The following is a 26,556-nucleotide window of genomic DNA, read 5'->3' as shown; positions in this document are numbered from 1 at the left end:
ACAATCGTGACAAAAGCACGTGCTCTTGGTATTAGTAGGAAAATGTACAATGCCACACTGAATTTTCTAGGGGTGCACAGGTATATATTTAATAAAAACTCGTTAGGATGCCAGTATCATAAGAATCAACCACGCAAACGTTCCCCAGGGCTCGGCGATCTCATCCACTATCTTTATCGTAGCCGTGTACCAGCTACCGAGATGCCTTGTGGACGTAAAATGCCCGAAACACACGGTGTATGTTGACGATGTCACCGTGTGGATGCATCAAGGATGCGTAGGTGAGCAGCAGGATGTGTTACAGAAAGACCTCAACATATTTCAAGACTGCGTAATGGAAACAGGTTTGCACGTTGCTCCAGACAAAAAAAAAGTTGGTCGTCATTCATGGTGTTTGAACCTTGTTTGTCAAGCAAGAGAAAAAGTGGTGTTTTGAACTTTATATAGGCAATCAACATATAATAATAACTAAACCCACTATCTGAATACCAGGTATGCGTCTTAACAAGAATACCAAGAAGGAAGGAAGGAAGGAAGGAAGGAAGGAAGGAAGGAAGGAAGGAAGGAAGGAAGGAAGGAAGGAAGGAAGGAAGGAAGGAAGGAAGGAAGGAAGGAAGGAAGGAAAAAAGGAAGAAAGGAAGGAAGGAAAGAAGGAAAGAAGGAATAAATCAGAGAGAGAGAAAGAGAGAAACAACTTCATTTAAGTGAAAGAAAATCACAGAGGAATGGCGGTTAGGTCGTGTTTGGCCCCTACCTCCTCCGCTCGCTGCATGGCTGTACTTCTAAGCTTGTATCACGGAGCACACTTTTCCACTCCTCGGACGAGGGAGTGGTCAATCTACGAGGACAAGGTCGCTAGGCTTTCCGTTATAAGACGACGTAGGACTTCTGTATAGTGAGCAGGCACCAACAAAATATATTCCTTCTTTCGCCGCTTCCACAGGTTCCGCAGTTGATGTGCCTGATGCCGCACTCGTTTTCGAAGGTCGGAAGCAGAAATCAAATCGACAATTACACCATGAGCGATTTGTTCCAACGGGTTATGAAGACCAGCATACTTATCCTGCATGCTTTACGCAGAACGTGAAATGAATGCAGCAGTGTCTTCACGCTTTTCTTCTCTCACGTACCTTGTATGGACTGCCATATCATCCGTTCTGCCGTGCGCAAATGATCAAGCTGGATTGGCTACTAAACCACACCAAATGTATCGTTACCAGCCTTCCAAGGTACACACGCATCGATGCGGTCAAGAGGTGTTGCACGCTCGAAAACCTGACCAAGCTCGTTGATATGCACATCCATACACAGGAGACGAGGCTTCGCGCAACAAATGCCGGGCGATAAACGCTCATGCTTCTCGCGTGTGACATGAACACACGGCCTTGTAAAAAACGCTACTATGAAAAATTACAGTATACTCACTCGCGGAAAGCCACTTCCGCTGAATATGGACCCTAATGTGCGAGTGTAGTGTCTTAACTACGCCAAGAGGCATGCTAGGAATAAGAGTTTTCTCCCCAGGGCTGAACGCGTCGTATGCACTGCCGCTGCACTTCCTGCAGACGGTACGGGTAACACTAGTTGGGCCACTGCGAGGTATACGACTAGACAAATGGAACTCGGAGCCGGTCATGCATCAGCAGAAGCGTTGATAGCACTCGAGCAAAGCTAGTGGCCATCTTAGATTATTTGGAGTGGGCCCTCGAAATGTCGCCTCAAGCTGATCCCGTTCACAGTCGTGCGTACACTGACTCCGAATCAGCTCATCGGGCACGCGCTAATGTTCTTAACACAGACGTCGCACTCCAGAAGATCCTACGCCAGGCGCGCTTGCTCTGCGAAAGCAGTCACGACGTTATCATCCTCTGAATCTTCGCACATCGCAGTATTCGCGGTAACGAGAAGGCTCACAAATTAGCGCGCGCTCACCTTTCCAACGCGCTAGCCAGAGCTTTAGACACACCTTCCGCTCTTCTGGCTAGCCCACCCGGGCTAGCAAATCCGAGGCCAGACAAGCACATTACCAAGCAACGTCGTCCCACATCTCACCGCAGTGGGTTATCCACTCTCAATACCGTCGCTTCCTTCGAAGGTATTCAAACGGCGGGAGTCTGTCGTTCTTTCGAGAATTTAGACAGGAACACTCCCTATTCCTTTCTTGCTGAGCCGTTTTCACAGGGGTGGCACACCACCACCCTTGACAGATTTCTGCTGCGCGTGCAATTGCAGGACCGATGTCAACTACTTCTGTCGGAAGTGACCTGTTTACAACCCCAACCCCCCCAACGCTTCGCGTCCTGGCCATCCTAAAACGGAGACCCTGACCATCGCCTCCAGATCGCGCAAACGAGTGCTAGCGAGCACTCTTGTTCCTCCAGGACCAAACAGCTCCACCGGAAGGTGATCGGTTTCGTGACAACCGCAAAATTGAAGTCACTCAAGCGGCTCCCACTTAGCTGTGACCACAAAGTCAATAATAAAAAGGAGGCAGCTCTACCTTCTCCCTCTGCTATAGTCGACCACAGTCCACCACAGCACCCTCGGCGCACACAAAGTGCAATAAACGTGATTTAATTAATTCGTGCAAATTAGGTCAATGCGGTCTCCAAATGGGACCGCATTAGCTACGTTGAAGGTCATGCCGTATCCTGAAAATCATTATGTTAGCACTGACGTTCTGTACCGTTCTTCGAGTTCATTTTCGTGGCAAGTAAGGTGCTGATTGTTTTTTACAGCGAAAGATGTATATGCAAGAATAAAAGAAAAAACCGTTTGGCAGTGGTAGTGGTGTCAAGAGCGGTCTCCATTGGCTGTGTTATCATTTACATCATCCGCGGCGTCGTACTCAAGCACGCGTGCGTTTGGCTCTGTTGTGAGTAACGTCAATCGTCCATGCCGTTTCAGCCGTGCACGGTATAGCCATGGCGCCTAGATCGGGCGGGTTTCTTCGGAAACCTTCTACATGGGTATGCTACAGACAACTCTAGAAGGGCGCAAGCAGTGCAAACGTGAGAGCTAGAGCTCGCATTCGTCGGCCAGATGGTGCAGTCCGGGCACACAAAATTCGAGCGATCCCACGTACCTGGAAATCAACGTTATGCGAAGCTTGTGGAGCCGAGGTGACCGTGTTTAATTTTTTTATTGAGCAACACGTCATGAAATGACGCTAAATATATGAACAAATGTTGCATGCGCAGACATACGTTGAAGAGTTGTAGTTGTTTATATAACCAGTTCTTTGCGCTTGCACGGCGATGCCAACTGGAACATGCCTATTAGCAACACTGGAAGCTGATATGAAGCGCTGATGCTCGCGAGGATGCTGGCCCTGGACACTGCTACATAAATAAAATTTCAAACGCATGGCAACTAACCACAACTGACGTTAACTGTACGGGACGGCTGTATCAAAGAAGCACATGTGTAATGTTTATAAAATTGGGTAGGCAGCACTGTAACCACTATTGACGTTTCACGAAGATTAGCGTCTATTTGAAAAATGGTTCCGAGAGCTGGCGTAGTAACTCCGAGATCTGGCTGTGTCGTGAAATGCGGCATTGCCACGCAGAATTCTTGGGTTCGATTCAAGCTGGGACCCTGACATTTATTCTTGTATTCGTTGGGTCGACGCTACTGATCTCGGGAATTTCTTAACACTCGCGTGTTGAAATTGCCCATGTATGTTCTCGTCATTCCTGGATACCAAGTGTCTATCACCTGTGACACACACCCGCATACCAGCGGCACATGCCAGCCCGTGCGTATGTGCCACTGTCTGACGGGATGTGTTTGATGACGTACGCGATGGGATTGTGACATTATTCATGTCTTCACTAGCACGTCATGTTTGTCAAACCATCTTACCCTCCCATGCAAGTTTTGGTCCACGCCAGGTTAAGGGGGTGACCACGAGAACACCCAAACGTAAGCGGCTTCGCATTTAAAACAATCCCGGGAGGCCGAGTGCCGGCAGCAACTGCGTACGAATGATTCAGCAGCCTTCCAAGCCACGCTAAATTGTGAACGGGAATTCCAGTGCTGGTGATGGAGGGATTCTGCAAAACCACGCCGCTGAGTTGGCTCGCGATGCCAAACGCTTGCAACAACGTGGCGTCAATGGGATAATTGCGGGAGCGCGTTCTTCGGGGTGAGTTCTCACATTCGGTGGGAGTTTCTCCAGCAGCACAATGGCTTTGGTTGTGACGTCTGTGACCACCTGTGGCTCGAAAATAGCCATTGTAATTAACGCATTGCGAAATGCATTTAATTTATCATTACACTTCATCACCGTGCTCATGTGAGTCATAATGTGTGGCATGTAAAACACTGTGATAAACCCAAGCGAAACATGTGTCTAACCTCATCAAGAAGCACGAGCATGTAACCATTGATTGTGAAAGGCTTCAGTGCCACGTTGGGTCGAACCCACTGCTAAAACCCGAAGCTGCATGTTTCAGCGTTCAGTGTTTCAGAATTTGTACGGAGTGCTTGGGTGGTAATTTTTTTTAAAGGCGAAGCTTCTTATGATCAAGGGCAATCCCTTGCCTTTCCGGCGCACCCTGTAGCGTCTCCCTTCTCATACAATAGATGACATTGCGTGTCCTTGGCAATACCCCTAGGTTGCTTTAGTGGGCTTCGTGTAGATGACCATTCCGTACTGTTGAAGCCCCGCCGTGGTGGTCTAGTTGCTAAGGTACTCGGCTGCTGACCCGCAGGTTGCGGGATCGAATCCCGGTTGCGGCTGCTGCATTTCCGATGGAGGCGCCAATGTTGTAGGCCCGTGTGCGCATATTTCGATGCACGTTAAAGAACTTCAGGTGGCCGAAATTACTGGAGCCCTCCAATACAACGTTTCTCATAATCATATCGTGGTTTTGGGACGTTACACCCAACATATCAATCAATCAATCAGTACTATTGAAGGACGGACGGCAATACAGACAGAGAGACGTACAGACAGACATACAGACAGACAGACAGACAGACAGACAGACAGACAGAAAGGCAGGCAGGCAGACAGACAGACAAACAGACAGACAGGCAGGCAGACAGACAGGCAGACAGACAGGCAGGCAGGCAGGCAGGCAGGCAGGCAGGCAGACAGACAGACAGACAGATCGATTGATGAACGGAAGCATGGACGAACAGACAGACTCACGGACAGCCGGATGGACGCTTCGCCCCACTCATCATTCATGCCATGCCTAAGCTGTGACTATTTTTATACTAGTACAACGATAACTACGATAAGCACTGGCCTCCACCACGACCTACAAAAAGTTCCGACTTCTACAGCAGCACCGAATTCCTCATCACTCCACGAGTGGAAGAAATCGTGCAGATTGCGTCTACTTATGGCATGAAAATCCCGTCAAGGCTAAAATGTGCTTTTTTGTACTATTTCGCTACTTATTGCGTGATAATTTCGGTTATACGAAAAAACAAGCCCAGCAAACTTTCTTGCTGATTTACTGTACCTGCGTGGCTCCAGTAGTACATGGAGGATGCCTAATTCCTCATGGCAGAAAGCAACCTCGAACCTGTGCTATGTTTTAGATAGGAAGCTTCTTATGGTCGAGCTCAATCTGGTGTGCGGCGTGTCTACTGTTTCTGTGCATGCGTGTCCCCTCCCCCTCTCTCTTCTCTGTACTCCGTTTCACCACTTTGGTCCAGCACTACCAAAGCTACGGGGTGTAAGAAAGGCACACGCTTGATCAGTGAAACGTAGTGCCACATACAAGAGCCTTTATTGACAGGGTTGGCTAGAATTGACGTTTCTTTCATGTGTTTGACGCCACATCAATACATGATATGTTCATTTTTCTTCGCAATTATATCTTGCGCATTTAGTTATTTGTGTCGGTTACCGCCGATAACCGTGTTTACAAATCAACGTGGCAGCTCCCATGCAGAAGTGACTGCCTACTTCGGTCCAGATTTGTTCTTGCTACATGTCCACTGCGTTGACAGAAGTAAACAAATGGTGAAATAAGCCATCGATTTGTTTCATCTAACTCTGAGACTAAAGCATCAGGTACGTTTTGCCGATATTAGCGAGATATGCTGCTTGCTTAGCCGCCCCTGCTAAACCTAACATGCCGAAGCAGTGTTCGGATTGCATCGCCAGACCGAGAACGCTGCATCTCCGAATATGACATGCAACCTCGCACACCATGTCGGGCGCGTCGCATTCTCTTTCGGTGAAAACAAAGAAAAGAGAAAAGGAAAGTTGCAGTGGGAGACACCAAGGAATGCGTAGACGGAGAAACAGATATAAGAGAGCCACAAACAGCGTCGCAGAAAAGCAGCCACAAAGTGAAGTCAACCGCCGGAATGAGTATCTACCGATCTCCAACAGAGGAACGAATTCATGCTTCTTGAAGTTTCAGGTGTAGTTGATTATTTATTATTATGATGGCTTTACTGCCTTTTTTAGCTAATACACTAGCCATAGTACCAACAATTCGTTGAGCAGATGCCGTGATACGGTGAGCAGACGACACGACGCGAATGAATGTATGTGGATGAGGCTAAGCGCCCTTTTTATTGGCTGAGGAGCCTTTAGCTTCCACAGGGCTGAAGCTATTTTCTGAACCAGAGTATAGGCGTCATTTTCCGCAGCGTTTACACCACCATTGGGCATTCGATATTCCTCCCCTCCTCTCCTGCACTGCCCTTTCGCCTACATTACCTGCAAGTGAGGGGGTTTGCAGCCTTGCTGGGGGTCAGCTGATCACATGGAGCCAATAACTACGCTAAGGCACGGCTTGTCTTTCACGCCTACCACTTGTGCTCGCCGCGAGTGTTAGTTCGCTATCAATTCTGTCGTAACCAAGCCCAAAGGCTTCAGCACTGGCCATATGCCACCGAATGATACCATGGTCGAAAATTGGCGCCTGCATCTTTCCACGGGGGAAACTCGAATAAACGCGTCGCAGAGTCCCATGAGAGGTGGAGAGTATCGCGTGAATTTTGCATCTACTCGAGTCAAGCAAAGCGTCAAGCCAAGCGGAAACCAAGACGCTCTTGACCAACGCCGGTCTTGACTGAATTCCGAATGCACACTCCACTTCCTGTTTTTTTTTTACTCTAGCGTTCGCAGAGAGTGGGCGTGTTATTCGGAGCTTTTGTGTTTGCGGGAGACGCCGTGGCGTCTCGAGCAACGCTCCCCGTTTCTAAGCCTGCATGATGCGCACTTTTCGACTGTGAGACTTTTCGGCTAACTGGTGGCACCTTACAAGTCAGCAAGCGGCCATGACCTCACCGAAGCCAAGCTTGTCGCAATGAGTTGATCTTTCGTTCATCCATCCGTGGGACTCCGATGCTTTGAGGTGGCCCCTATACGCGGCTGCTGTTACTGCGGCGTGGTTTCCGCGTCCCTTACTACGGGCCTGAAGCGGGTGTCAGTGCGAAGGGTTCTCAGCCAACTCACGACTCTGTGTCAATGGAGCATTCAACCACCGTAACGCCGTCTTTCGATGAGCAGGGGTCGTCGTCAGCGACGGAGAACGCTGCCGTATGTTGCGCTTCAGTAACGAAGACATCCGAGATGCACACCGCGGGGCTGACATCTGATCCAACTTTCACCAGTTCTCCTTCAGGACAATAAATGACATTTTGACCGGGGAAAGAATGAAGGACGATGCTGCCTTGAACTGTCCTGCCGACCACACCATTTACGACGATGCAGGTGGCTGTCGGAAGACCGTCATTAAGAAGCAACGTGCCCGCCAAATGAACGCCCAAGAGGAAACCCAACAAATCGAGAACATCCCGGGCGCCTCTCACGCAATGTACGCAAGTAGAATGGCAACCGGGACCTGCCTCGACTTCCTATACACGATGAAAAGATCATTCTACGCCATCATATAGGGCTTTGCCTAGGTAGGTGGAAGCGCCCCAGACTTGCCGGCGCTTTCTGGAGAACTGCTGGTTTGACTATCAAAGACCGTCAAGACATCATATTCTGACGGCGACCACTGCAAAACATGCGATCACCAGCACGCCCCAGCCACATGTGGCCGACGCGTTATACAGCGCGCGGGAGCTGAGACTCGGAGAGCGTGTTTAACCCATCACAACATACTTCGCGACTCCAGACAACTCTTCTAAAGGTATTGTTCCTGGCATCATGCCTGGTACATCGTCTTCCACGCTAATAGATACACTTGTGGCTCCTGCAACCCAAATACTTCAAGCCCACATTATGGATCAGACCAACATTGCGCTGGTCACTTCCAAAGGATTGAAGCACCCACGCTACGTGCGCTTCTACGGGACCGAACTGCGTGGTTACCCCCATCACCCCCGACAAGTGGTTTGCAAGATTTGCCACAAGCTGGGCCATCGACGTTTGCCCTACACCAGACGTTGTCGAATTCCCGACGTGTGGCACCGACGACCACACCCAGTCATATTCGTGAACTGCGCACTGCCAATCCTGTTACGGCCCTCACCCTACGACGGATTCAAACTGCCCTCGTCGTGAGAGGCAGGCACTCAACAAGGTATGGATGCGGAAAGCTCTCGAAAATGAACTGCGCCAACTCCAACCCTCCACTGGCCATACCGTGTCAAGCAAGACGACCAAGGCCCACCATTCACGCACCCCGACGAAGGTAGAAGAGTCGCGCTCCAAGAGCCGTTCCAAACCTCGTCGCAAGTCGCAGACCCACTCCGAGTCCCGGACCCGCTTCAAATCACAGAACCGCTCCCAATCCCGGACCCACCCGAAGTCCCACTCCTGCTCCAAGTCCAGCTCCTGCTTCTGCTTGGAATCACGGCGTCCATCAGAGAAGCGCTCTCTTTCCCCATTTACACAACAACCCTACAAAAAGGCTTTGCAGAGCAAACCTGCTGGCAATGAGGTGCACGCCTTCTCCGAGCAGCAACGGGCCCCGGAGCGGAACACAACCAAGGTGGCTCCTCGGGAGGTAGGTCAGGCAGAGGGTCTCCCGCAGCTTGCTCCGCCCCACCACGCCTCCTCAGAAATTCAGAAATCAGAAATGATTTTATTTTGTCATCCAATCAATTACAAAAATTTGTGTATACAGAAGAAGGAGTTCCCATAGTCAGATACTGAATCAGGACCTCCTACAGTAGTGAATATAGAAAAAAAGTAATTGTTGCAGCAAACAGTGGTACAGAAAACAGGTAATGAAATACAACGCAGGTAAAAACGAAAAAGGAGTTCTACTTAAGAAAAACATTAGCAGAAAGAAGCAACAAAAACTGAAATGAGACAACATAAAAATAGAGGTAATTCAGCTATCCTAAGTAGGTTTCAGATAATTACCATGTTGAAAGATATTAAAAATAAACTACGAGAAAAAAAACTAAACATTGACACCTGATGTCAGCAATGTAGGATGATGATGTGATGCTTTGTTAGCGTTAGGTTGTGAGAAAGCATGAAAGGGAGCGGGAGTAATAGAAGTCACCAAAACTATCTAGATATTGGAATAGATGAGAGGAAAGTCTTCATATCGTTTTTGAATATGCCGATTGATTCCGAGGCTTTTATTTCTGAAGGTATAGTATTCCAGAGATAGATTCCAGTGAAGTGGGCTGTTTGTTTGCCGTAGTTATTATGAACTATAGGTAAGATAAAATAGTGATTTTGTGCAAACCTTGTCAAGTTTGTTTTCTCTAGACTAGATGGAAGGATTATACACAAAGGAGTAAGTGAGTAAAAACTTTATTGAACATGTCCGGCGTCATTGAGCGGGGTGGGGCTACAAGCACCCCGGCCTAGGTGACGGCCTCGAGTCCTTGGACCCGGGCGGCATCCTGGGCTTGCCGGACGGCCCACAGTTGATCGGCAAGGTCGTGGCTGAGCAGAGCCGCCTCCCATCGCACCTCGCGGTTCGAGACTGCCATGTCTACCAGGTTTGTAGGGGACTACTGCGCGTTACCGGTACACTTCCACAGCATGTGCTGCAGCGTCGCTCTGACTCCGCACGCCTTACACGCGTCGGACGTATAAATGCCTGGGTAGCAGAGGCGAAGGATCACCGGATTCGGGTACGTGTGTGTCTGTAGTTGTCTCCAGGTAACCTGCTGTTTCTTGTTTAGTTTGGCGTGGGGTGGTGGATATTTGCATCTGTTCAGTCTGTAGTGTTGCGTGATGTCTCTGAAAGTGGTCATGCGATCCCCCCACGTCCATACCCGGCATCGCTGTCGAAGTGTGCGAGACATCGGGACTGTCGGCAGGTGTCGCAGCTCGGCGTGTAAGTCCTCGAGCCGCGGCGTGGGCAGTCGCGTTGCCCGCAAGCGGAGGGTCCGTGTGGGCGGGGGTCCATACGAGGAAACTGTTGTTTTTGCGGCAGATGTTGCGTTCGTGAATTTGGAGAATGCGGGCCGCTTCGCGGGAGATCCGGCCGCTGGCGTAGTCGCGTATCGCCGCCTGCGAGTCGCCTATTATCACCTCGGCGTCCATGGTGGCTATCGCGAAGGCTATGGCAGCTTCTTCGGCCGCCTCCGTCTCTTCCGTGCCTATCGTCGCACTCGTGACGCAAGTTCCTACATGATCCGTGATCGCCACCGCGAAGCCGCGGTGGCAGTCGTAACGGGCCGCGTCCACGTAAACTGTATCTTTGCTATTGCCGAATTTCTTTTGAAGGTCTTGGGCGCGCCTGTTGCGCCGACTGATGTGATGTGTCGGGAGCATGTTCTTAGGCAACGGCAGAACGACGATGCGCTCGCGAATACGTCTGGGTATCCCGACCTTTTCGCCACGCTGCGTATGGTAGTTGATACCCAGTGTCTCGAGGATGTGTCGACCAGTTCTGGTCTTCGCCAGACGTTCGTACTGGGTGATGTTGTGTGCTTCGATTATATCATCTAGAGTATTGTGCAACCCCAGCTCGAGAAATTTTTCCGTGCTGGTATTGGCCGGTAATTCGATTGCGCGTTTGTATGCCTTGCGGATGAGACAATCTAGTTTGGTGCGTTCAGTCGCCTGCCACTTGAGGTAGGAGGCGACGTACGTTATATGGTTCATGACGAAAGCATGTACCAGGCGAATGGTATTGCTTTCCTTTATTCCGCTATGCCGATTTGTTATTCGTTTCAGCAACCGGATTGTTTCATTGACCGCGCCCTCTAGTCTGCGAACGGTTTCGGCGTTGTGGCCGTTGGCGGACAGGCGCAAGCCCAGTACCCTAATGGTGTTAACTTGTGGGATGACAGCGCCGTCTGATGTGCGTACATTCATTTCTCTATATGCGCACTCGAATGTGGAATCGGCGTTCTTGGGTGTACGGCCCCTGCGCGAGGGTCTATAGAGCAGGAGCTCCGATTTAGTGGCAGAACATTCGAGGCCAGTGTCGCGAAGGTAGTGCTGCATCACGTCGACGGCTTCCTGCAGCGTTTGCTCTACGTGGCCGCCATTTCCCTCGGCAACCCAGAGGGTGATATCATCGGCGTACAAGCTATGGTGGAGGCCTTCTATCTCAGCGAGTTTCCGTGGTAAACCGACAAGCACGAGGTTAAAGAGCATGGGCGAGATTACGGAGCCCTGCGGCGTGCCCGTACACCCCATGTATATGTCTTGCGATTCTAGTCCGCCGATCGCTAATCGGGCCCGGCGGCCCTTAAGAAAATCCCGTACGTAGTGGTACGTTCTCTCGCCCAGTCCCAACGCTCGTATACTTCCAAGTATCGCAGCATGGCTAACGTTGTCGAACGCCTTTTTGAGGTCGAGCCCGAGTATCGCTTTGGTGGATTATGTGGGATTGTCTACGATATCGTGCTTGAGTTGAAGCATAACGTCCTGCGTGGAAAGGTTACGACGGAACCCCAGCATTGTGTGTGGGAGCATGTTTCGGTCCTCGAGGTAGTTGGTAAGGCGAGCGAGAACCACATGTTCCATGACCTTACCGACGCAGGACGTCAGGGATATCGGTCGAAGGTTGTCAATCTGTACTCGTTTGCCCGGTTTGGGGATCATAATTATGCGCGCCGTTTTCCACGAGTTTGGTATAGCGCCCGCATTCCAGCACTCGTTCATGTAAGCCGTCAGTTGTTCTATCGACTCATCGTCCAAGTTACGTAGCGCTTTGTTGGTTATCCCGTCCGGGCCTGGCGCGACTTTGTGTTGAGCCTGTGCAGCACCGCCCTCACCTCTGCAACGCTGTCCTCGTCTAGCTCCGCGTTACCCTCACCCTCCCAGGCGTATGCCGAGTGCGCGAGGGGGCTACATGACTGAAAGTAACGGCTTCGCACGTCATCTAGAAAGTCCGCGTGGGTGCCTTTGTAGTCGTGCAGCAACTTGTTAAGCTTATGTGCGTGTGATGTTTTCGTCTCCTCCGGATCCAAGAGGTGCCGGAGGAGATGCCACGTCTTGGCCCGTCCCAGCTGGTTCTCCATCCCATTGCAGATCTCTTCCAATGGCGTTTTGCATACCTGTAACGCGTGCTCTTCCATGTCCCTGCTTAGCCGTGCTATGCGTCTGCGCAGCGTTCGATTGTGGCGTTGACAATTCCACCTGTTTTGCAGGCTGCGCTTGGCTTCCCGCATATGTAGGAGTTTGCTGTCTACCACTTTAAGCTGTGCTTCTGGCGGAACCTCCCGCGTCGCCGTTTCTAAATCCCCCTTGAGCGTCGCAGTCCAGCTATCTATATCCTCAATAGCCGCACTGCCACGATTCTCCTCTTTCCGGACTTTGCGAAACGCGTCCCAATCCACCAGCCGGTGGTTCTTGCCCTTGGTACCTTCCCGATGAACGCGGTGGTGAGGTTCAGCGTCGACCTGGATCTCGATCACTGAGTGATCGCTACACAGGTCCTACTGTGTATTGTGCCATCGCGCGCTAGCAACGTTCTTGGTAAATGTGAGGTCGGGTGAGGTGTCTGCACATACGCTGTTGCCCCTGCGCGTAGGCGCGGAAGGGTCTGTGATGAGCTCGAGGCCCTCATTCTGCGCATCGTCCCAAAGGCGCTTACCTTTCGGCGTTTCGTAGCCGTACCCCCACGCCGCGTGGGGCGCGTTGAAGTCGCCCGCGATGAGCAAGGGCCCGTCGGCAGCTGCCTCGCGCGCCTCTTGCAGTAACGTGCTAAAGCGGTGTCTGGCTTTGGGTCTGCTATACACGTTCAGCACAAGCAGGCTGGGGCCACGCCCTTTCGTCGGGATGAGCTCTATGAGTACATGCGGTATGCTAACGTTCATAAGTTTGCGTTGCGCCACGGTGAGGTTGCGTTGCACAAGCGTTGCAGCGGCCGGTGGGGCTCCCGCGGTCACAGCTTCGTCTATAGATTTGTACCCCGCTAGCTTGACTGGGTCATTGGTTTCCTCCAATAGTATTACGTCCGGTCGTTGCCGGCTACGTAAGAATTTTTGGAGAAGCGCCCGTTTCCTCCTGTACCCCCTGCAGTTCCACTGCCAGATAGTGAACGTGTTCCGTGTGTTATGTTGTTGTGGGCGTTGTGTTTGTGTGGTTTCGTGTCGAGCCATGGTGACTGTATGTGTTATGATTTGCCGTCCGGCTGATCCTGCGCCTCTTCGTCGGGTAACGGCCTAAAGTACGGTTTCCCAGTCGTTCGTACTGGGCGACCCACTGCGCCTGGAAGTCGCATTTCGATATTGTCTATGCGCGTTTGCAGCGTCGCGACCATTTTTGTGAGCTCAGATATTGCAATGCTCAACTGTTCGGTTTGTGTGGTTTGCTGAGCAATTGCGTTGTTAAGTTGCGCGGTTTGCTGCGCGTGTTGGGTCATTATCGCGTCTACCTTGTCGTCGAGTCTATCGACTCGTTCGCGGAGTTTCTCCTCACGTTTCTGCGATTTGACGTTGAATTGTTCCGGGTCAAGTGCCTTACGTTTAGTGGGTGTGGGGTGCGCGTCTTGAGCCTCCATGACTTCCTCCACACCCTCGGCTGTACTAGCAGCCGCGTCGGTGGCGACGGGTTTAATTGGAGGAGGAGAAGGAAAGGAAACTGTCGGGGCCTCCCCCTTCAACGTGGCAATTTCGTTTTTAACCTTGCATTTTCCTGCTGTAGTTTTTTGGATTATTGATTCAAATTGATCCAATCGTTTCTGCATTAGACTTTCTGGATCGCTGTTGCGTTTGTAAGCAGAGCTGCTGCGTCTGTCTACATCTGGGTTTCTATCAATGGCAGTCTCCGTTCGCGTTAGCGGTGCGCTGGGCGCGCGTCCGGTGGCGACGTCCACCCACCTCAATTTACGGGGGTCAACCTCTCCTCCGCCTTTGGCTGCACCTGTGTGGTTGGCTCGGGCCGTCGACGTGCTGCGAGGCTTCGCTGAACGGGGTAGGGAGACGCTGCGAGAGCGGGCTCTAGAACGAGTACGGGAGCGAGTGCGGCTCCGCGCGCAGGTCTCCCTCGAGGCCGATCGACTGTTGCCGCTACGTCGTCTCGGTGCGTGGCGTCGTCCGTAGCTCTCCTCCCCGTCATTGACGGTGCTACTACTGCTGTAGGCGGCCTCAGCCTCCTCGCGCATTCTGCGTTCCCACTGTCAGCGCTTGACTAGGTAGGGTGTCTTGTACTTAGCTTTGCACTTGCGGTCTTCGGTGAGGTGACCCTTCCGCACAGTTGGCACACCGGCTCGCACCGATGATCGTCGGGCGGGTTACCGCATCCGCACCCACGGCACTTCTTGTCGTTCGGGTTGGGGCAAACGTCGGCCCTGTGTCCCAGACGACCACACTCGTAGCACATATCGATATGTTTCTCGTAAAGAGTGCACCTTATCACCATCCCGCCGTAGTTCACGTAACGAGGCACGTAGTAGCCGTCGAAAAGGATTATCACGTTGGTCGTGTTTCCCATGCGCTTTGCATGCAGGACGTTCAAGTTGCGAAGGTTAACCAGACTTCTCACGACGTCCGCCGGCTTTTCGTCTAGCGATATGCCCCTGATGAGGCCTTTGGACTTGTTCTCCGGAGCCGCTCTGTAGGCACTCGCTTCGAACTCGCGGTCGCCAATTCGCAGCTTGCAAATGCCTCCATATCGTCTAGCGCGATCTTCTGACGGCGTGCTTACCACAATAACGTTTTGTCGCTCATTGAGACAGACGCTGTCCTCCTCGGCTACCTCGCGCCCCACCCCTGCAGCGTTGCGTATGCAGCAGTGGACGCGGTCCTTCTGGTAGTGGGATACGTTGAAGCCATCCCGGGGTCGCACGATGATCTTGTAGTCATCCGTCGGCAGGTTGGGCATTCGGCTCGTCATGGTGATATTCCGCACGTACTGCGTCGCTTTCTGTATAAACGCCGCCTTCTCGGCAGACGCTGGCGTTGCTTGCTGGTTCTTCACCGGGTCGGCGTCTCCACCAGCCTTCTTGGTGTTTCGTTTGATCTCGCACCATCCCTGCTCTTTTCCGAAGTCCGCCGGTGATATCTTCTCCCCTTCGACTTGCACGAATTCTATTTTGGGCACCAGCGCAGCGGATGGGGCACCCGCTTGCTCCTAGGATTTGTCAGGCCTACCGTGCCTTGTCTACTGGCTTGACTGTCGTGCCAGCGTGGCGGTACGGGCAATCTTCAAAAAGTGACCGAAACACGGGCTCCCCTGCACAAATGGTATCGGGAGAGACCGCAGGACTTTCGCAGTCACTTGGGAATACTCTGAATTGGATGGCTGGAAAGAAATCGCCGAAAACCACAGAAAATCTGCGGAGCCGATGCGACGCGCGTCCGCACACCGTGGCCGTGACCGTGACATCATCGAGAGTAATGTCAGTCCTTGTCAGCCACAAATATTTATCGAACTTTAAAACATCCTCACTTTCTTAGCCTTACCCGATTTTAAAGCAGTTGATAGAGACAGCAACGTTTACGGAACCCGTCTAATATAGTAGTAACGTCTACAACCTTTTACGCGCTAAATAATGATGACAAAGCTTATTACATCTACAGCAGAAAACGTGCGCAAAAGGTAGGAAACGTGCGAAGGCGTTAAAAAATGCTGTGGTTACTATAACGTTAACTGCTTTTTGGGAAATGCGGTATACAATAACAGGATATTTTATCCACCTAAAAATAACAAAATTGTGAAGGCAGTGTTTTTGAAAAGAATACGCCTCAATCAAGACAGTCAATTGGTAGGTCTAGGAAAACACGCTGTCTAGTATTACAGTCTCATCCTTTCGAAATTGCACTCAGAGAATATGGGCTCCATACCTTGTCATGGAAGTTTTCGGTACTTCTGGAGTAGAACCAATTCCGAGCAACGATGTTATTTAGTCATCCAATTTTTTTTTTCGCCTTGCTTGCTATTGAAGTCCGACACTTGAATTCATTCATTCATTCAAATATTTTATCACAAGACTCAAACAGACCTCTACACCTTAGTAATTGTTTCGTTTTTATTGCACATTGCTGTGACGTTCCCAAGACACGTTCACATCGTATTGGCTGACTCTAGGTCATACACGCATAATTCTAACGTGCGTGCAGCAGAGTAAAAAAAATCTCGTTCACTAGCCACAGTTGTCCCCAAAGCAGACTGACATCATAATTAGCACCTCGTGATTTCTGCATTATTTTTCCGAACACCTCTCATAGGGGCCTCATGTCTTTCTACCACCGACAGCACGTCTTGCAGTAGCTGCTGCTTAATCACGTATTTAAAAACTCAGAAAAAATTTTAGGAAATCAGATATAGCAAAGTGCTTGCTTGGTTGGTCGCTGTTCCAAATATTTGATTCTAAGATATCAATTATCCAATCTACAGAGTGCACTTAAAATGTTTGCGGAAATATCTCTTTCATTTCAGTTTTTTTTTCTGCTAGCATGGTTAGTTTGTTTACAACAGCTTCACAGAAAGGACATACACAAGTGACGTTTACTGTACTTGCGTCTTTATTAGAAATCAATGACGAACGAATTGAATACGAATACATACAATAATATAAAGTGCTTTCTGCCACCGTAAACCGAGAACTTGCGCCGAAGACACTCAGAATCGTGGTTCAGTAAAACTTGTACCTAGGCGAGTTGGTGATAATCCTCGGTAAACTGGTGTGCGCAAACGCAGGCAAACGGCAACAGAAAAGAAGAGACAGGGTCAAGCGCAACCAGTTTACCCAGAATTATGAACCAAATGGACCAGGTACAAGTTGTACTGAACCACATCTCTACTACAACGCGCCGTTTCTTCAATGTACCTGAAAATTGCGTTTGTTCTTGTCTCTACTTTTCAGTTGTCGCTTGTCTGCATTTGCGCACACCAGCTTACACGGAACGCTAAGAACCATATGAACTAAAGACATTAATGCTCTGATGCTTGTCTAACAGTCTGTCGACAACACCCACAAGCCAAACGAAAGGGTTATACGGGAGAGAGATATGGCTAGTCACATGTTCTTGTATCTATATCATGAACTCTGTCATACAGATTGCAGCCCTTAATCTAAACAAAATCTGCTAAAAAAACCGGTAATAAGTCAACCTCGCGTACCGAACGCAGGTCTGCTTAGATATACCCAACTAGGTAACCTTAAGCTCAGATTCCCCCGGAAAGGTCAGTCTCTGTGTACAAGGCGGTGAAAAGGTCTCGGATAACGCTGCCATAGGAATACATAAAATAGTCGCCTGGAAACAATAGACTAGCCCTGTACACTTAGTCGCAGTCACTGCGTTTCCACTTGGAATTCAGCCCGTGGTGTCTGGTGTGGTGGGCGGTCCGCAGTCGCCCGTTGAGAAACTTCATGGGGCACAGACCACACGGAATGGGGCGCACGCCCGTGTGCTCGCGCAGGTGCCACTCGAGCTCGAGCTTCTTCGCAAACAACTTGTCGCACGAATCGCAGCGGTACCAGGTGTCGAAGCGGTCGTCCACAGTCTGCTCAGGTTTTTCGTTCTTGATGGCTACAGGCTTTTGGCAGCCGTTGACATCACTCTCGATGGCAGCCGGCTTTGTCCTCGGCTTTTTTTGCTTCTCCTGGAGCTGCCGTTCACCTGCAGCGTGTCATTAATAAAATAGAAGGAAAGAAGAGTACATTTAGGGGCTAGTTTGTTTGTCAGACACAACATTCATGAGATCTAACAATCATGCCAAGGAAAGCATAGGGAATATTATTAGAAGCATATCAATGTAAATGGGAAGAAATAAATGTGGATGAAAAAAAATTTACAGATCCCACGTACACTGCGAGTCGACAATATGCGAAGCACGAACGAGAACTGTTGATATGTCACTTTAAAATGAACACAACGCTACGAGGTGGAGGTAAATGATGCCGTACATGATTTCAGTGTCATGATTATGATGTTTGGGTGTGTCGTTCACCTTTTTCATTGATTCGCGTCACGTGATAATTAATTAGTTGTATGTAGAGCGAGCGAAACGGCCGCGAGGACGCTACAAGCGCGGTGTGCTGTCATGTTCTTACACGACACGCGTGTCAGGATTATCATGCTAGCACAAGTCATATACTTCGTCATCCATGGACGTCACGTAACACGCAATTCGGTATATGTGAAGCTAGCAAAACGACCGCAAGCGCATCATGAAGGGCCCAATATACTCCATTGTAGCGTTGACGCGCGCGCATGCTGGGCACAGCGACGGTATGTTCGCAAAATGCGAGCACACTAAAGTCTGACGCCAGGCGCGACCAGCATCCGTCGGGGGGGGGGGGGGGGGGGAGGCGGCGACGACCAGCGCCAATTGCGACATGCTGCGTTTCGCCATTTCGCGCCGATGCGTTACCCAGACAACACTGCGTCTCCCTCTTTTCGTGACGGAAGGATGCTGGACGTGCTGAAATCCCGCATGCGTCATAGTAAGGTGCATGCGGCGTGCGCCTGCGAGTATATGGCAGGACCGGGGACTGGCGTGGCAACGCCGGCGTGACCCGATGAAACGAACGCCGGTGAGCACGCACACCGCGTAACGTCGAAACGTATTGGCGCCTTGACTGTGGCATGTAGTCATGTTCTCACATTGCACGCATCTCATGAATATCATGTTTGCACAAGTCACATACCTTTGTCCGCCATTGGCGTCACTTAATACAAAATTTGGCATATGTTAAACTTGCGAAATGGCCATGATTGTATCATAAATGTGGCATTAGTCATGTTGTTACGTGACACGCATGTCGTGGTATCATGCTTGGATGTGCCATTTACCTATGTCGTACATTCGCGTCGCGTAATATCGAGTTTGGTACATGTGAAGCTAGTGAAACGGCCGCGAGCGCATCAGTAGCGTAGCATGTAGTCCTGTTGTTACATCACATGCATGTCGTGTTTATTATGTTTGCACCAGTATCATACCTTCGTCTCCCATTCACGTCCCGTAATACCAAATTTGGTATGAGTGAAGCTAGCGGAATGTGTGCCAGCCCATATTGAGCGTTGCGTGTAGTCATTTTGTTACATGAAACGCATCTCGTGGTTATCAAGTTGCCACCGGTCCCATGCCTTCGTCATTCATTCACGTACTGTAATACCAAATTTGGTATATGTCACGCTAGCGAAGCGGCCATGAGCTTATCATGAGCGTGGCATGTAGTCATGTTGTTACATAACACGCATGTCATGATTTTCATGTAGGGTCTGTCGCATGTGTTCGCGATGGAATCATGCCATACTATACCAGTTTTGCAACATGCCATGCGAACGAAACCACCGCAAGAGCTTCAGAACAATGATATGTAAACTATGACATTAATGACATTCATGTCACGATTTTCATGTTACGAACTAGTCAAATACGTTCTTCGCGCAGTCATGTTACGCCATACCAAGTTTGGTATCGATACCACTATGGAAACGGCAATGAGAGCTAAGAGTCGTAGGCGGCTAGATTAGACAGACAGACAGACAGACAGACAGACAGACAGACAGACAGACAGACAAGACAGACAAGACAGACAAGACAGACAGACAGACAGACAGACAGACAGACAGACAGACAGACAGACAGACAGACAGACAGATAGATAGATAGATAGATAGATAGATAGATAGATAGATAGATAGATAGATAGATAGATAGATAGATAGATAGATAGATAGATAGATAGATAGATAGATAGATAGATAGATAGATACGCTCAATGTCGCTGAAGTTCGCTAAGAAATGCTTCATATTTAATATAACTTGCCGTGGGCAGGCACCATATTTGCGACCTTCTAATAGCACGTCCGATCCTTTGCCAACTGAGCTAACACGGTGGCTATGCCTCCGTCCGCTTAATGGCGCATATATGTGGGTTAAACATGGGAGCGTCAGACAGCGCCGCCAGTAGCTATGACGGCGAGTGTAGAACACTCTTTATCAGCCTTTATCAGAATTTATTGCAGCAGTACCAGTAAACCAGATATCTTAAAGGGTTGAAAAAGATGGCACCTTCACAATAAGTCAATATCAGGCACAGCTCCACTGCATTCCGCTTTTGTTTTCTTTCACCAAAGAAGACAAGTATACTTGTCAAAACGTCGGGTTGAACACATATCCCCTGCTAACGAATTTTCATAACAAAAGCTGTTTTGGGATCACAACTCTCTTCACGCGCAGTTGTCCGCCACCGCCACCGCAAGCGTCCGTAGCCACATTGCGTGAAATTAGAGAAAAAAAAAACACTGAGCTACGCCAGTGCACGTGACTTGTTGGCAAACTTCCTTTAGATAGGCTTGATGTCGGGAAAGCAATCGCTTCAATACGACTTATAAACTGTTTTAAAACAGTGGAAAAACAACCAGTCGCCGCACAATGCGAATAGGGTAACGACTGGGCCGTTCGATGCTCCAACCCATTACAAAAGCCTGTTCTTGTCCCCCTGTTCGGTGGCGCATACCCACTTCAGCCATAATTCGTCATCGTCGTCAGCCACTGCATGGACAATTGGCACAAAATTTCTTGCAAGTGTTAAGAGGACACCGCGCTCTTCAGAAGAATGACGTAAAATAGCATACCGAATGCCGCCCTACTACCCAAAAATTTTATTAATAATTCTGTAGTGAATATCAAGCCAGTGTGCGTGCAGTAGTTACCCAGTAAACGTTTTGAAAAGGCTCTGAAAAAGCCACTCTTCTAACTTTTACTGTGACTGTGCTGCACCTTCCGCGCAGGCTTGGCGTATTCTTCGTTTTCATCGCAAGCTTTCACTTTCTCCTTCCTGTTGTGTTGCGGTCTATTACAGACAAGACAACTGCACTCCGCAAACACGGCCTGCGTGCCTGGAATTTTTCGAGCTGATTGTCTTAGAATCTTCCAATAAGACTGCAGTGCACCACGCGTGAACGATACAAATCATGCTGCAACTAATGCGGCCTTCAAGAGTAACGGTGAAAATTTTCATGCCGCAGGAATAAAAAGCCGACACACTTTACTGCTTACCAGATTGCTCCAAAGTCGACGCTGTTGTGGCCGCTATGGCTCGCGAATTCGACAGCCTTGATAGCTTGCGAATTCACTTTTCGTTTCGTGGGCACAAGTTAGCCCAAACAGATTTCGATATTGTCGAGTAGTGCTGGAGTCCTCTTCACCGTCATGACCACTAGGCAATACAGTGACGGCACATTTTTCACAGAAAACTGTTTCGCGCGCGCTAACAAAGCCAACTTTTATGACTCACTGTTCCATGACCACCAGCTCGGCCACTGGTGCTGCTCCTTGACCTGCTTCCTGACGAATTTCATGAATTTTCGGAGATCCTTTTCTGTCGCGTCTTTGCTCCTCTTCGAGTCTACCGTGGAAAGCCCCGACGGTGCCTCGAGGGCTTCTCTCTTCACCACAGGGGCCATCTGGGCACTGAACAGAAACAACTAGCTTTGTATAAATTGATCATCAGAAAACGCTAGGTTGCTGTGGTAATTACGATTAACGTTACGTTTATGCATTTATACAATTCATTAGGAGGAGGATTGAAAGAGGAAGGACAGGGAAGTTAGCCAGTTCTACAATTCGTGGGTTCACGTGAGTGCCGAGGAGACGATACTACGGCGAACAAACATGTCTCACTGGTATCCTACCACTATTGTTAGACTGGAACCACAGTAGGTACTAACATGGCCGTAACGACATTGCAATATGAGGGTATAGATGGCTTGCGTTGTTGTCACTGAAACCACCGTTTCTGGGCACCAGCCTGTAGATGCGCAACGCTTGCGATGCCGCAAGTGCGTTATGAAAACACCCCATCCAGGTGTTTTCGTTGTTCGTGCCCAAAGACGCTCCTACGACGTCATCGTTTTCACATTGTCGAGATTTCTTTCTCACCAAAGCCGCCATCGTGGAATGCAATAACACTGAAAAGCTCCGTGCATGACGTCTCGTGCTAGCCATTTACATAGCAGTTCACACACAATAGCACATATAACAACTAATAAATGAACATAAATATTAATACAGATTGTCAAAGCATGTAAGTTAACGAAAAATAAATCAAGCTGACAACGATGCATATTCGGAAACGGCCATTGCACAGAATCAACATAAACACTGATGAGCCTGTGAATCAGGATACGGAATAAGATGTAAGTAGTCTGGTTTATGCCAAGACAAAAAAAAAAACAAAGTGAAACTACAAACAACTGAGGAAGTCGATTTTAAATACCAATGCAAGAGGAGATGTGGATTGTTCATTGACATTGAAGATGACTTCATTCCTCTACACACAGTCTTTCCTATTGTCTAAAAATATGCACTCTCAGCAAGAAATGAAGTAATAAGAACAATGGCTGAACTTCTCCTTTGTTCTGACGTTCACACCATCTCATTTCAGTCACTGCATTTTTTTTTGTAGCGAATATTACATATTTTCAGAGACGTAGCCTAAATGAAGCTTGTTTGAGTACTGCATAATGAAATTAGTTTCTAACGAAGAAATAGATACGTTATTTCATGAACACATTTTACAAATAAAACGTTATTGTAATGAGATACTTGATGTTACGCTATAACGCTGTTAATGTGGTTGGAGCTGTACTTATTCACTTAAAATTTCTCCCCCTACCAAAAAATGTAATAGCCTGTAGGAAGAGTACCAAAAATAAATGATTAGCGAGTTTTAGAATAGCGCACCGCGAGCCCTTGCGGTGCGGTTGCTGCCACTGCGCATGCGTCGTAACGCAAGTTGGCGTTAGCATTCGTGGACCGCACGCAGAAAATCCAAAATTGCGTGCGGCGATCGCGGCTCGCGAAGTGCTGTTGTTGAGGTTACGTGTAGTTTCCCTGCATTTGAGTTTGCGGGGAAGCTGAAGTCTCTAGATTGTTCCCTCGGAGGGGCAAACGGTATTCTAAAACGTCCTATCAAGTTGGATGCAAGTCAAACAATTTCAATTCGTTACCGGCATAATGGTGTGCAGGGCATATATAAGTGAAACGTTCACATGAACATTATTCAGCAGTGTAACTTAACAAAGGCATTTAGCTGCACTTGGAGCGTGAAGAAATTTAGCGCACGTTCTTTTGCCTTAAAAATACGAACGCGCAGAACACAGTGTACTGCGCAATTGAACAAGTTGGAATATTCCGGATTCCGCTACGAAGCAGGTATGCCGCAGACGGGCGCCGCGTTTACAGATAGGATACAACGTTAAAAAGCCTAGGAATCATTTGTTTAGAAAACTGTCTTTAAACACGGAAAATATGATGTAGTATACTATAGGATGTAAGTAATTATGTTTAACACAATTTATATCAGCGGGAGCCAACGTCAATAGGCGCCTTTCAAATCGCGTAACGCAAAGCTTTGTGTTGCTGCTGCTGCCACTGCGCATGAGTCATAACGCTAACCACCGTTAGCGCTTGCAGTCCACTCATAAGAACTCCAAAATAGCGTGCGACCCACGAAGCCCGCAAAGTCCCTTTGCGGTGACTTCAGCGTGGGTAAGTGTTAGCTGAGGACAATTGCTATTCGATACCCCACACGGCGGAGATACGCATACGCTACGCCCGCATGGCCCGCTAGCTTTGCCTAAGCTATTCGAAAAGCCACTATTAAAGCAAAAAAAATCCGTAGGTGGACGTTGATAAACAACGCATGCAACATACCAAGTAATCTACAAGAACGTATACCACCTGTAGGCTCCCACGCAAAATGCCAGAAAAGCTGTGGTATTCCATACCGGCACGGCGTTACACAGAACCAAACACATCGCATTGTTGCAGTGAATAATAAAAGCAGCTCAATGCAAGCATTACTGATTTTAGTTACGTATAAAAGTGCGTACCTTTAGTAAAGAGCGTAGTTGAGAGGCCTCGGTTTCGTCCAACTTCAATGCGCTCTGGCCAAAAAGTCGCGAGAGCGAAGACTGCTGCCTCCTCTGACGGGCGGTGCGCGGTGTCTGAACAGCGGACCGTACCAGCGGCAGTTGAAGTGGAGACGCTAGGTGCGTCGGCGTCTCGTCCAGTGCACGCGCTTCGATGGGTCGTACCAGAGACCAGTGGCGTAACTAGATAGGACGGCGCCCAGGGCAAATATATTTCCGCGCCCCTCATTATGCCCGTGATAATGTTTGTTATTATTATTATTATTATTATTATTATTATTATTATTATTATTATATAATAATAATAATAATAATAATATTAATTATAATAATAATAATAATATTAATAATATTAATAATAATAATAATAATAATAATATTAAATAATATTATTATTATTATTATATTATTATTATTATTAGCGCTAATGTAGGCTTCCGCGATTGCCTACTGGCGCGCGGCGGGCCATTTCGGAGGCCAAGGGCCACCAGTTCTGATTTCGATGAGCTACGCCCGCGTTTTTGTATAGTATTTTTCTTTTTTTATTCAAACTTCCGGAAGTCCCTTACCCGTCATTGTTCTCTTCCAGTCCACACTGCAAAAATCTTGACGGCACGGGCGCTTCCCAGGCCCAAGTTTCTCGTACCTAAGCTTTCGCGCTATTTGTGCATCCCAAGGAATGCAGGGTGAGTACAAAACAAAGCAACCAGCTAGACACCGCGCCCTCGGGTCTGGTATGGGGGTTAAACTGGTCGGAGTGTTCTGCCGTTTCGCTCCGTTCGCTGTTCCATTGATGGAGGTCATCCTTGTGCGGCCGCATTCTTTCAGGGAAGTTCTTGGTTTCTCCAACGTACGAAGCGGGGCAGTCGGCACATGCTGTCGGGTACACTACGCTCTGCGCTTTTTTCGCAGGTGCGTGTTCTTTGGGCCAAAGGATGAACCTGCCCATGGCGGTGGATGGCATGTGGGAAACGTTGACCCCCGCCCTTCTATTGCTTTGCTGGCGCCCGCGATGCAGGGAATCAACAAACGTCGCCGTCGTGTCACGCTTTCTCCGTCTTTCCTCCAGAGAACTCTGCGAATAAACGCCTTTGTTTAGCCTTTGGTGCCGAGGTCACGGATTATATTCGCCCTTCCTTCCGCCGCTGCGTGGACGATTAGTCGTTGGACGATCGGCTATTTCGTTGGAGTTTTCTGTTCTTACTCAAAAAAGGTGCATTCGAACTTTTTTATTTTATTTTGTTTACGTACGTGGTTGGTTTCAGGGAAGCTTTCAGTAAGTGGTTTGGGAGGCTGGTGGGGTTCGCTGAAACTCATCTAACCCAGTGCTGCGGAGCACAAAACAAAGCTTAGCCGAGGGTCATGGGAAGGCACGGAGGTAGCGCAGCAAAATGAAAATAGAGGATCCTTTTCCCGATGCAAAAGCCATTGCGGCAACCCTTTCCTTCACCACCATCCCCACTTCCAGTCGTACATTACAACCTCGCCCCTCCCCCCTTCCAGGCGGTTTTACGGAAAAAAACATTGACAACCTTTCCAGGGGGCGCCAACCCGAGGACTCGGCTTGGCGCCCCCTCCCTAGTGGCGCCCGGGGCACTTGTACCCCCTTGCCCCCCCCCTAGTTACGCCACTGCCAGAGACGCTAGCGCGCGTTCTTCTAGTGGCGCTACAATTCTCAGAAAACCATGCAAGTGCCGCGATGAGCGGGACGCGTTCGGGCGTGTCTCTTTCGTGCAATGTCTTTGTGAAAACAACGCCTCCTCTAGAAAGATGCCTGAGGAATGGCTCGCGCTCCTAGAGGAGATGACCTGCCGTCAGTTTTAAACAAGCTTCGCGCGGTGGCGCTCGCGACCGACACTACTATCACGGCGACGGGCGGTACCAGCTAAGCGTTTTTTATCTGCGGCCCATAGGGGCGCGTCTGTCGAGAATTGTTCGAGACCACTGTGCACTACTCTTTCGGGGGCTGTGCAAAGTGTTGCGTTATTGCACCGTCCGCCACAGGTGACGCTAGCGACCGAGAACATTTTCAAAATAAAGGAGGCAAACGGTGTGTCAGCTGTTTTTTTTCTCATGCGGCAGGCATCTTATAGAGGAGGCGTTGGTGAAAACAAGGCATCCTTGACCATGGCGTGCCCGATTATACCAACACCTCCTGTAACACACCGTTTCATGCATCAGGTGCAACGCTGTGGAAGCTATGCGAGTAGTTTGGTCGGCCATTCGTGCTCGATGAGATGAGCATGAACGCGCTTGCACAGCGTCATTGCCAGCTGCAACGAAAATATGACGAGGCGAGAACAAAGATACGCTAAATGATTCAGAAGAAAATAAACCATAATCCCGGTCATGGCGGCAGCATTTTCGATG

At 49.2% G+C, this 26,556-nt stretch overlaps 1 protein-coding gene across 1 annotated transcript; it reads right to left on the bottom strand.

Annotated features, from left to right (window-relative positions):
• Positions 1 to 16,966: 16,966 nt before the first annotated feature.
• LOC142761727 (uncharacterized) lies at positions 16,967 to 24,352 on the bottom strand. The gene is made up of 3 exons (XM_075873906.1): positions 24,148 to 24,352; positions 21,549 to 21,724; positions 16,967 to 17,919 (listed from the first exon to the last, which is right to left on the bottom strand). The coding sequence occupies exons 2-3, from the start codon at positions 21,715 to 21,717 to the stop codon at positions 17,582 to 17,584; spliced, it is 507 nt and encodes a 168-aa protein (XP_075730021.1). The 5' UTR covers positions 21,718 to 21,724; positions 24,148 to 24,352; the 3' UTR covers positions 16,967 to 17,581.
• Between the last annotated feature and the right edge of the window lie 2,204 nt (positions 24,353 to 26,556).

Source organism: Rhipicephalus microplus, chromosome 9 (genome assembly GCF_043290135.1).
Source record: "Rhipicephalus microplus isolate Deutch F79 chromosome 9, USDA_Rmic, whole genome shotgun sequence".
In the NCBI taxonomy this organism is placed as follows: domain Eukaryota; kingdom Metazoa; phylum Arthropoda; class Arachnida; order Ixodida; family Ixodidae; genus Rhipicephalus; species Rhipicephalus microplus.
The sequence above is the reverse complement of the archived record's forward strand: the minus strand, read 5'-3'. Positions and strand labels throughout refer to the sequence as shown.

What these genes read in the sequence shown, in the direction of transcription:
- LOC142761727 (XM_075873906.1), bottom strand. Translation starts at nt 21,717, where the DNA reads ATGGCCCCTGTGGTGAAGAGAGAAGCCCTCGAGGCACCGTCGGGGCTT. An exon ending in GAGCTGGTGGTCATGGAACA is followed by an intron (nt 17,920 to 21,548) that starts GTGAGTCATAAA and finishes GACACGCTGCAG; the next exon opens with GTGAACGGCAGCTCCAGGAG.